We start from the raw sequence: 12,345 nt of genomic DNA on the forward strand, positions 1-12,345 counted from the left end.
TGTCGGTCACATGGTCTCTAAACAGTCCATCACAGTGAAGTCCTGCACGGATCAACAGCTGGCGGCTGCTCGCTCTGCCTGCATTCTGCTGCGGTTCAGCGGCTAACGAGCGAGCTAACTGCTAACAGACACCGCTGCGACCAACAAATAATTCAAATTCTGTCATGTCACTCTTATGTAGATACCTTCAAGTAAAGTGTTACCAAATAAACTTTAAAGTGCAGCGTTTAACCTTTGTGGTGTCTTCCTGTCAACCATGAAAACAAACACTTTTGTTGTCTCTATCTCACGGTTTTAGCTGCTTTTTTCAAAGTAATTTTTTTTCAACATTTGGGTCCCTTTATTCAAAATTTATATCTCTTCATATTACGTTTTGTCCCCCTTTTCCAACGTTTTGTCACTTTTTCAAAGTTTTTTTCATTTTCGGAGCTTATTTCGACATCCCATATTTTCTAATATTAAACAACTTTGAAAACGGGTCAAATTTGACCCAAGGGTTAGCAGTAGCGATGAGGTAATGTGAGATGACAGAGAGAGTTTGATCAGTCAACCTTTATTAGTTATTAGTATTGTCCCATTTCATCCAACACATCTCCGTCTTTTATCTCTTCGTATTCTCACTCATAGTCTTGATATCCTCATCCCTTCCTCTCCTTCCCTTCCTCTCCTTCCTCTCGTTACTCGTCCGTCTGGCTCCAGCTGACGGGGATCCACTGCGGTTCATGCTGTGCTGCCTGGATGATGGAGCTGATGATGGTTCTGGTGAACTCGTCGTTCACCAGCACGCTATCAAACAGCTGTTTGTACTTGGCCTCCATCAGCCGGGACGCCTCCTCCAGCTCCACAAAGTCTTCCTCCTGCAGGACGGGGGAACATGGGATGGCGCTTTCGTTAGGAGTTAAAGTCACAAGTCTTCAGGACTCTTCTAGGTAAATGCTAGGGGCGCTGAAGAAAATTCAAGTCTAGTCTATACATTATAGAGGGATTATTAGTTTATACTGAGAATAACACATTTAGATTATAGAAATTTTTCTACATTGCCGGCAGTCCAAATGACACAAAAATGTCGGAAAAAGACGCTAAAAACTTTGAAAAAAGAGACAAAAACATCAGTTAAACGTGACAAAAGAAACAAAAAAAGGAACGGAAACAATGAAAAAAGGGTAACAAAACATAGAGAAAGCTTCAAAATGTCAAAAATGCTTAAAAAACATCAAAATAAGCATCAAAACGACATCGAAATGTGTCAAAAACTTCGGAAAAAGCGCAAAAAAACACATCGGGCGACTGTACTTGTGTTCGTCACAATAGATTTTTTCTTCAACTACACTAAATGATGCAACTAAAGCTCCTTCATTTCCACTTTGAATGTAAAGTTGAACCGCCGGCTGAGCATCGCCCAAAACTTTCTCACTGCTTTCTCTCATCAAAGTCACTTTCGTACCCTAATCAGACATTTATCCCTCTTGTTGTCCTCGGGTCAAATTTGACCCATTTTCAAAAGGTTTCAATACCACATTTTCAAAAGAAATAACATGGATGGGGCCCCTACACTGTATGCTCTTGACGCAGTTTTATTCAATTTTATAGCATTTGAAAAATAAAAATGATACGTTGAAAAAAGTGACAAAAATGTCGCAATAGCTTCAGAAATGTGGGGGAAAAAACACAAAAATGTCAAAAGGTGCATAAGAAACGAAAAACTTTGAGAAAAGTGACAAAAACTTTGAAAAAAATGACAAAAACATTGGTGAAAAAGCAACAAAAGTGTCTAAAAATATAAAATTTTGACCCAGAAAACCAAAAAGTTGCATGGTCGATTGGAAGGCAACACGAGGGTTAAATGTCCATGTACAAATGTATGAAAACTCACGTGTAGATTCTTAGATGTGTGTAAATTGGTTATATTTGTACTTTGGGGGGGAAACGCACCACGCAAAAGACATTCATTTCTAATAGCTACAGTCTGTGTCTGTCTCATTGAGCTTGCTTGAAAAGCTTGCGTGCAAACGTCATTCATTTCATTAAATCACTTGCTGGTGAAGATGCAGCCTGTGGGCAGGCTTAAGAGTCCACACATGGGGTAGAAGCCACTGATTGGCTGAGAAGCTTTCACTCAAAGCTTTCCTCGGGCTGCTTATTGGATGAACTGCTGGGTCAAAATGGGCGGGCCCGGACCTAAAATGGGTGTACCGCGGGTGGTGGTAACCTTCAGTAAGTGAAGTAACGTCTGATGTTCACCCAAACCTCCATCTTTTTATCAACTTAAAGTTGCACTATGAGTTCCTGCATGGTCACTTCTGTTGACGTTCCAAGTAAATTCCAGAAAAAAACAGAGCAAGCTCGCCCCTCCCCCCATGTTTCCATAACTGTCATGACTAAAACTGACTGTCACTAACCCCACCCCCTCCCCAACCATCTTGTCGGTGATTGGCTGGAACGTGGTTGGTTGTATTTTGGTGCACAGCCTGTGCCCCTAGTGTTTGTTTGACGTTTACGACCCCTGTGTGGTCTCCCGAGACCGGGCTTTTTCACAGTGTGTTTAGGGGGCAGGCAGCTAGCGGATCATGGAGAGAAGCCTACGATTTAAGACAAAACTTAAATTGCGCTGAAACCATGCAGGAACTCATAGTGCACCTTTAGCTAAGTAGTTTTGTTGCCTAAACCTAACCAAACTGAGACCGTTTCACAACGTTAACCACGTGTTTAAAAACGCGACCATTACCTACTCTGGTTTAGATATGAGGACGGAAAAAACTCTCCTGCAGGTAAGATTAGAGGAGAGGAATAAACCAATGATATCAGCACATGGTTTGGAGGACTGGTTGGATAAGCAACAGTTATTACTCTGAAAAAAATAAGTTGATCCATGTTATCATGAAACTCACATGTGGTTCAACATCGATGATGCACATCCGTCCTCGTTTCAGCACCTCATCAATATCATCAGTGCTGGTCCCGTACAGGTGAACCTTATACTCCCTGTACTCCACAATCCTGAACACACACACACACACACACACACACACACACACACACACACACAGACAGACAGACACACACAGACAGACAGACACACAGGCAGACAGACAGACAGTTTGCTTCTGCTTCTCCAATCTGTCAGTTGGATCCTGCAAACTGAGTCTGAACATTTCATCCCATGCACACTAATGTAAAATGTCAGAAGGGCATTTTTTCTAAGCCTCAAACAAGGTTGAATATTTCCGAAAGTATTAATAGGATCTGAAAGTTGAATACTACCTTGAATGTAATAAAGATTTGGAACATTTTAAAGTTTTAATGGAGTTTCTTGTTGAATGTATGAATGAGTAGAAAGCAGTTGAAGATTAATTTGTGTCAAATATAAACATTCTGTCCAACCACTCGAATGGGGAAGATTTACCTGAAAATGTATGAAATATGAATATTTCAGAAATTATGAAAGTTATAAAAAATCTGTATTTGTATACAGATTTTTTATAACTTTCAGAATTTCTGAAATATTCATATTTCATACATTTTCAGGAATGTCCTAATTGCGCTGAACATTTTTATGTTTGAATAAAGTTACTATGTTGAAAAATGTGGAAGGAGTTAATGTGTAAAAAAGGGGTACAGAAGAATAAGAATAAAGAATTTTAGCCTCCAGAATTCACAACAACTAGTTAAATAGGTATAGTTTCATGAAAAGCTGTCCAGTAGATTCTCTTATAGCAGCTGACAGACAAAAAACAAACAAACAGAGAAATGAACAGAGAAACCGATAAAATGTAATTAAAATTGGTCCAAGGACAAATCCTTGTGGAACACCATGACTAACTTCAGTGTGCATTGACGATTCATCGTTAACATGAACAGTTTTGGTGTGGGATATATTACTGTAAAATGATTGCTTTCCACAATAACGAGTTGTGTAATGGATTACAATTTCCAAAACAGTAATGGTATACGGTTATTGATTCAAGTGACGCTGCGTTACCTGAATGACATTTGTTTTTATCATGCTCATTTTCAGGTTCATAATTGTATTTAGAGGTTATTCCAGAATAGGTTTACATGGTTTAATTTTCAAAAAACACCATCTTTTGCTGCAGCTCCTGTTTTCACCCTGTGTGTTGAGCTCTCTGTTTTAGCTACCAAGTGAGGCATCACACTTCTATCCTATCTTTGTTGGGAGTGTACCACGCGCAGTAGCTAGGTAAGGACTACTATCCAGTCAGAAGCAGAGTATGACTAACTTCAGTGTGCATTGACGATTCATCGTTAACATGAACAGTGTGTGATATACAGTATTAGTGTAAAATTATTGCTTTCCACAATAACGAGTAGTGTAATGGATTACAATTTCCAAAACAGTAATGGTATTACAGTTCTTGATTCAAGTAACGTTGCGCATTACCTAAATGAAATTTTTATTTTATGATGACATGGTGTGTACTCTTGTCATAATTTAGCGAGTGCAGGCCAGGCGGCCGCACGGGTCACATCTCTGTGCTATTATACTCTCTAAATCCTGACTGAAAACTAACATCACTGATTAGCGACTACCTTCTCAAGGATCATAGAGAGAAAGGAAAGATAAGATATAGGTCTGAAGTTGGCTAAGACCTCTGGATCAAAATTGAGTCAATTTTAGATATTTTGTATACCGCTGTGTAGATTAGTAGTATTAGTAAATATTAGAGATGTTCCGATACCGATACCAGTATCGGTATCGGCGCCGATACTGCCTAAAACGCTGGTATCGGTATCGGGAAGTACTGGAGTTTTACTCACCGATCCGATACCACGTAATAAAGCCCTAAAGAAAATCTACATTAAAGTAGTTTATTTATGTTCTTTTCCGTTATAACTGACTGTCAAACTGGAGAATAAAAGAAAGTTCTACGGCATTCATTGTTTGTGTTTGTTCATGTTTCACAAAGAGTTTAACCTGATAGAAATAATATCACATCCATACAGGGATACAGCTGTTAAAACATAATAAAATATATGACACACTGGTATCGGATCGGTACTCGGTATCGGCCGATACACAAGTTCAGGTATCGGAATCGGTATCGGGAAGCAAAAAAGTGGTATCGGGCCATCTCTAGTAAATATTGTTTTTTTATGTAAAAAGTGTCACATAAATGTAGTGCAGTAAAAAGTACAATATTTCCCTCTGAGTTTTAGTGGAGTAGAAGTATTCATTAAAAAAAGGCAATGCCCGATTAAAGTACAAGAATGTTTGTTTGCAGTTTGTTAATATTTCACCTCTAACCTGAAAATAATTTATGTAACAAGTGTTTACTCTCTCCAAGCACCACCAATATCGATAAGTGATTCAAACATGTTGTAAAGTCTTACATTAAAAACACACCGGCGTGTATGCTTCCTGCAAAGCGTACTGTAGATACGTGCGTGATCGCGCGTGTTGCCATTCATACCTCTCTCTCTCTCTCCGATCCAGGGACGTGCTCAGACATATGGAGGGGCCATTGCTCTAATCTGGAAAAAAGGCACCGCCTGTTCAGCCTTCAAAGATGGAGATGTCTCCAAAGGAAACATTATAATTCTGAATTCTATCATGTAAGAATACTATTGGCCATAGCATCAATGTTTTTCCTTATCACGCTTTTACTGACATGGCCCTTTTACTCACATCTCTCATTATGTAGCCATCTGATTTGTTGAGTGATGCTCCACGTGCTTTCTATATATATATAGAGGGAGAGCAAAGACATTCAAGAGCCCAAACCATCACATCTCTGTTGTCAGTACCCGATCCGTGCCCCCTGCACGATCCGTTCTGCGCATGCGCAAGATGTTCGCGCATTCGCTGTTGTACGAGGATTTACGGCACTACCCGATCTGTTCCACGCTAGCGTCCACTGGGAAGCTAACGTTAGTTTAGCTAATAGCTAATTCAGCTGACCGCTAGCTGAGACAGCATGTAAACTTTAAAAGACCCTCAAAATAAAACTTGAAAATAAACTTGAAAAAAACTTGAAAATAACCGTTAACATATATAACAGTTAGCTGTTAGCTAAACTAACGTTAGCTTCCCGGTGGAGGCTAGCGTGGAACAGATTGTGCAGGTCGGAAAACAGTATTATCATCTGCGCATGCGCGAACATCTTGCGCATGCGCAGAACGGGTCGTGCAGGCGGCACGGATCGGGTACTGACACCTGTGTCTCACTCTTCTCTACAGAACGTAGCTAACGTAGATTAGCCTGCTGCTGCAACATAGGCTGTCATTAGCTTTGGTTGATAACGTAGCATTTTACATTAATATAAGGCAATGCTGTGCGACGTGATGCAAACGTTGCAAGCTGAAGCTGCACATTATTCAAAGCTCAAGTGGATTTTTTTGGTTACTATTGACATGGCAATGGTCATAATCTCCATAATTTAAAAAAACTCACCTTGAAGGCTGAAGAGCTTTCCCTCTCTATCACATGCAGTGCTGTGTGTGAGAATATAAACAAAGTCACGTGACAAGATTGGATGATATAGCAATTCATTTGATTTAACTTTGGTAATGATTGGCGTATTATCGTAATAATGCAGCCACCACAGCAACACAAAAAAAACACACCCAGTATTAAGGGCGGATTGGATAACATGGGCGCCAAAATAAAATAGATGTGCTACGCAGCTATACGTGACGCTTACGCGACGCTTACGTGATGCTAACGCGACGCTTACGCGATGCTAACGTGACGCTTACGTGACGCTTACGTGACGCTTACGTGACGCTTACGTGACGCTTACGTGACGTTTACGTGACGCTTACGCGGCGCTTACGCGATGCTAACGCGATGCTTACGTGACGCTTACGTGACGCTTACGTGACGCTTACGTGACGCTTACGTGACGCTTACGCGCCTGGTGTTTTTTCACTGTTAGGGGTGCGCGGGGAAGACTTGTATCATGTGGACACGCCAACAGTGTTGTTGTCATTACTTAGAATTTTTCATGGGGCGACAGAAACTACACACTATAGCTTTAAATCAGCTTGGTGTGGTTGGTTTTTTTTTTATATTATGTAATAGGATATAAGATGGTCATTAGTGCCAAATGCATTACTAAGATCTAGTAAGACAAGTACAGAGACAATTCCTTTGTCTGAAGCAGTTAGGTCATTTGTAATTTTCACCAGTGCCGTCTCTGTGCTATGATGCTCTGTAAATCGTGACTGAAAATCTATAAACTATTGTTATGTATAAATTAACAAAACTGATTAGCAACTACCTTCTCAATGATTTTAGAGAGAAAGGGAAGATAAGATATAGGTCTGAAGTTGGCTAAGATCTCACGATCAAATGTGTTTTTTTAAGCAGAGGTTTTATCACAGCTACTTTGAATGACTGTGGTACATAACCTGTTCAAAATGTTGCTCAAGTAAAAGTATTAAGAAAATATTCTTCAAATCAAAAGTCATCATCCTAATCAATATGCAGAATAGCTCCTTTCACAGTATTATATTATTATAGAATATATTTTCTGTATCAAGTAAGAGCATTTCAGTGTTATAGTTTATTAACGTGGAGTCAATTTTAGATATTTTGTATACTACTGTGTAGATTAGTAGTATTAGTACATATCGTTTTTTTATGTAAAAAGTAACTTTAAGTGTCACAAAAATGTAGTGCAGTAAAAAGTAAGTTTTAGTGGATTAGAAGTATTCATTAAAAAAAGGTAATGCCCGATTAAAGTACAAGAATGTTTGTTTGCAGTTTGTTAATGTTTCATCTCTAACTTGAAAATAATTTATGTAACAAGTGTTTACTTGTTCCTTGATCCTCTCCAAGCACCACCAATATCGATCAGTGATTCAAACATGTTGTAAGGTCTTACAGGAAAAACACACTGGGCGTGTATGCTTCCTGCAAAGCGTACTGTAGATACGTGCCTGATCGCGCGTGTTGCCATTCATACCGGACGCGCATTTCTCCGCGCCGGTCACAAAGCAATCCTTCTCTTCTCGCCTCTCTCTCTCTCCGATAGAAAGAGACAGGATGAGTGGGGTAAACCGTGATAAATGTAGATATGTGGCTGTGTGTGTGTCATTCTCTCTGTCCGTCCGTCGGTCTCTCTCTCTCTCTCTCTCTCTCTCTCTCTCTCTCCGTTGCTCTAATCGGGAAAAAAGGAAGGCTGAAGAGCTTTCCCTCTCTATCACATGCAGTGCTCCGTGTGTGAGAATATAAACAAAGTCACGTGACAAGATTGGATGATATAGCAATTTATTTGATTTAACTTTGGTAATGATTGGCGTATTATCGTAATAATGCAGCCACCACAGCAAAAAAAAAAAAAACACACCCAGTATTACAACCCAGTCTCACGTCAGTTCGTGATGGCATTACGAAATTAAATCTATTAGAACGTGATACCCTCACGTTATTTTGAAGATTTACGTGTTGGGGTCCCGTTTTTTATACTAATGTATTTCAATGAGAAGCATCTTACGTGATCACAGCACGAAACTTTCTGCCAGTCGGGCTGCAGCAGAGAAGCTGGATACAGCTTTGATATTATTGGTATTTTTAGCCCAATAATCGCTGTTTTAATCAACATTTATTCACCAGATCTTATAACGGTTTATATGTATTTCTTTTAATGTTATTATTTCGGTCTATTTCGGTCAGGGAAGCTGGATTGCTTTGCTGTTTATTGATATTTTTAAAACTATAACGCTACATCTTTCAACATGTATTTAGCTGTTATCATGGTATGCATTTCTTTATTTTAATAATATTATTTCTGTCTTATTACCGGTGAAATATTACAGTAAATAAGACAGAACAGTAGGCTACGATATGAGCCGAGCTGGGCCCGCATTGCATCGTGGGACATCGGCTTTGAATGCGCCCAGCTCGGCTCATATCGTAGCTTACTGTTCTGTCTTCATCAAGTCATCATCAAGTCATCATCATAATCAATATGCAGAATAGCTCCTTTCACAGTATTATATTATTTTAGAAGATTGTATTTTGTGTATCAAGTAAGAGCATTTTAATGTAGTAGTTTATTAACGTGGAGTCAATTTTAGATACTTTGTATACTACTGTGTAGAGTAGTAGTATAAGTACATATCGTTTTTTTATGTAAAAAGTAACTTTAAGTGTCACATAAATGTAGTGCAGTAAAAAGTACAATATTTCTCTCTGAGTTTTGGTGGAGTATGAGTATATAGTGAAAAAATACTTGATTAAAGTACAATAATGTTGGCATGTAGGCTGAAGTTTGTTAATATTTCACCTTTAACTGGAACATAATTTATGTAACAAGTGTTTACTTGTTCCTTGATCCTTTCCACGCATCACCATGGTGATCATTGATTCAAACATGTTTTTTAGGTATCATGATTTTCAGATGTCACGGGGCTTGATAAGGGTCTCTCTCAACTGGAATAGAGGGGCGGAACTTGAAGGGTCATGCAGGTGTAGACGTACTCTCTTGTGGGGCTTTGATAAACTATATAAAGAGTGAATATCTTCCTTTACTGACAGTCATCAGCTGGTTGTTCTTCTCTGTGTCAGCCAATCATCACCTTTGCAAAGGTAATTATATTTCAATTTATTATCACAATTTCATCTATTTTTATTTTTAGTAATTAATCCTGTATTCATCGAGAGGACATTTTATATATTGAGAACACTTACTGTATTTAATATTTAGACATTTTAAATATCAGTTAATCTATTTAATATGAAACCATATGTATATTATATAAAACACTTATAACTAGCAGGATTCTTTAATTGAGAAATGGCTCACTGATCCCAGTCAGTAATTGTCTCCATTTATGTCCTTGTCTGCAGTACGTTGACTTTGTTTAACGTCTTTCCACAGATGGCATCAGGCTTTCCGTTTGCTTTGTTGCTCTGTTTGTCCATCGGACTGTTGGCTCCATCTGTTAGTAAAAACTATGCAACTCTTAATTTAAAAATCAACTCTATGTGTTGCACATGCAGTATAATGTAGTGGTTTCCCAACCTGTAAGATTATGAGACAGTTATTAAAAAATGTTACTAGTTTTAATGTAGGCTGAGTGCAAACTGTAAGCTGAAACTTTAGATAAGTTTGTTCTGTGAAGCTCTTTGGGCTGCATGTTTGTATCAAAGGTGCTATATAAATAAAGTGGAGTTGAGTAGTCTTATAATTAGACTGCTCGTGTTTAAATAATTAAAAGATTCAGACTGATTCAGGAATGTCTTTTTGTGATTACAGTGTTATGGACAAACCTCCTGCCCAGGTTAGTACAGTATCTCTGACTCGTTGCTCTGATTGTATTTGACTTGTTTGTTCATACAGTGTTATGTAGGGGTTTGTATTTTTTGTTGTGTGTGTGTGTGTGTGTGTGTGTGTGTGTGTGCGCGCCTCCTTCCTCTCTTCTCCATGTTGGTTTGTCTTGGATTTTTCAACTTCCTTGATTTTACTAATCAAGGAATTTTCAGGGAGACCAAGATGTTGCAAAACATAAGATCTTAATTCAACCAAAGACCTGAGTTACTCTGCAGAGGAACTGAAGACATTCTCTAGCATGCCAGTCATTTATACATTTGGGAGGATGGAGTCCATATCAGTACATGACGCGTTTAACATTAGGTACCACATAAGGCCATTGACCTCGCTGTCCCTGGCTGTACGCCCAGATGTTAACTTCCCGTACATCAGCTCTTGACTGATTGCATCACGCGGAAAGATATATTACGTCCTGACAGGGACTAGGGAAAACAAAAATTATGTTAAGTTTCTGAAGGAAGGATGGGAGGTGCACACACGCAACAAAAAATACAAACTGCTACGTAACAAGAATCTAACTTTCTCTTTTTTCCAACATTGTCTTGAAGGTTCCTGCCCTCCTGGTTGGACTCAGTTCGGCTCTCGCTGTTTCAGCTTCAACATCCAGATAAAGAGTTGGACAGATGCAGAGGTATATACCTACCTATATAGGTATCTATATTAAGATTTCTAGTGGTGGTGTCCTCTAGTGGCCATAGTAGTTATGACAGGAGCAAAAAATAAATCACTTTACCTCCTGTTTTGCTGGTGTCATAACTACTACGGCCATTAGAGGGCAACGCCACTATAAACCTAAATATGAGTCCTAATTGCTGCTTGAACAAACGACTTAAAAAAAGTATTAATACTTTGTTACAGTAAAAGTCCTGCATTGCCCAAAGTTATGTCAGTGTAAAAATGAGATGTCCTGAGATCGCATTTATTAAAATTGTGATTAGGTTTATGTTTTTTTCTTAAATGTTTTTAACCTATTATATTGTCTCCATTAGAACTTCTGCCAGTCTGATGGTGGGAATCTGGCTTCAGTCCACTCAGAAGAGGAATATAAATTCCTCAAAACCTACATTAACCAAGTGACCGGTGACATCGAACGGACCTGGATCGGAGGCTTTGACTCAGTGCAGGTGAGACTTTTTATCATCACAGGAAGTGATGTCACTTGTCTCTAAAGGTATGGAGGAAATGAAATTTGATGAAAGAAATAAAGAACAGAAAGAGGAAATGTACTCTTAATAAAACAACAACAAAAAAGGAGGATCCTCTTTTGATTTTACTTTGAACCAATCTTTCTCCTCCAGCCGGGCGTGTGGATGTGGTCTGATGGATCCCCATTCGACTACACAAGCTGGGGTCCCGGGAAGCCTGACAACGCCGGCGGAGTTGAGCACTGTCTTGAGAACTATCAGGGTAAAAAACAACAACATATGAAACATCTTGTCTTTTAAATAAACATTGAAAAAATGACCTCTAAACTTATAGCAGGTGGTCATATTTTCCAGTCTGAAAGATAAAAAGTTAGACATTAAAACTCTGGAAAATCTCTCTACAGACACATGGAATGACAATTCGTGTCCCAAAACACAACCTTTCCTGTGCTCCAAGGACCTGTGAGGCCTCCCGCCATCATGATCTCACTACAGCTCATCTATAATCTCTATCATTGATTCACTTTCAGTTTGTTCTGCAGACAGAAACAGCTCTCTGCTGACAGACTCACTTTCACTTGTTTATTATCTGAAGAGTTAGGAAACGGTTCACATTTGAGTTTTAACATTAGAAGGAAACTGACTCTCTGAGCTGGACAAAAACATAATCAGTTATTGGATTTTTAATCTAGTAAATAAGACAAAATTAAATACAGAAAACATTCAAATACTCTGACATCTTTTCCATTTTAGTTAAATGAATATTGTCTGTTATAAACAGCGTCCACTATCTAATGAAATAAAACCTAAACACTCATTTGATTTCTCTGAGAGTAACAGTTCTGATCGATACAACTCTCGTCTGTACACTAAATATGAAGTTCCCTTCGAGCAGACATTAGCTT

At 38.7% G+C, this 12,345-nt stretch overlaps 1 protein-coding gene and 1 long non-coding RNA gene across 2 annotated transcripts; one reads left to right on the forward strand and one right to left on the reverse strand.

The window, feature by feature from the left end:
* Positions 1-750: 750 nt before the first annotated feature.
* Positions 751-6,671, reverse strand: LOC120570563. Its single transcript, XR_005641080.1, has 3 exons — positions 6,410-6,671; positions 2,889-2,997; positions 751-857 (listed from the first exon to the last, which is right to left on the reverse strand). It is a non-coding gene; the product is annotated as an uncharacterized LOC120570563 (long non-coding RNA).
* A 3,135-nt stretch (positions 6,672-9,806) lies between these two features.
* On the forward strand, positions 9,807-12,040 carry LOC120570553 (galactose-specific lectin nattectin-like). Its single transcript, XM_039818950.1, has 6 exons — positions 9,807-9,905; positions 10,221-10,245; positions 10,844-10,926; positions 11,285-11,419; positions 11,594-11,702; positions 11,845-12,040. Exons 1-6 carry the CDS (start codon positions 9,843-9,845, stop codon positions 11,904-11,906), a joined length of 477 nt encoding a protein of 158 aa, XP_039674884.1. The 5' UTR covers positions 9,807-9,842; the 3' UTR covers positions 11,907-12,040.
* The last annotated feature ends 305 nt before the right edge of the window (positions 12,041-12,345 follow it).

This window comes from Perca fluviatilis, chromosome 12, assembly GCF_010015445.1.
Source record: "Perca fluviatilis chromosome 12, GENO_Pfluv_1.0, whole genome shotgun sequence".
NCBI classification, from domain to species: domain Eukaryota; kingdom Metazoa; phylum Chordata; class Actinopteri; order Perciformes; family Percidae; genus Perca; species Perca fluviatilis.

Bases quoted from the DNA above. Each gene is read 5' to 3' on its own strand.
- LOC120570553 (XM_039818950.1), top strand. From the start codon at position 9,843: ATGGCATCAGGCTTTCCGTTTGCTTTGTTGCTCTGTTTGTCCATCGGA. The intron at 9,906-10,220 runs GTTAGTAAAAAC...TTGTGATTACAG, and splicing joins TCGGACTGTTGGCTCCATCT to TGTTATGGACAAACCTCCTG. The intron at 11,703-11,844 runs GTAAAAAACAAC...ATCTCTCTACAG, and splicing joins CTGTCTTGAGAACTATCAGG to ACACATGGAATGACAATTCG.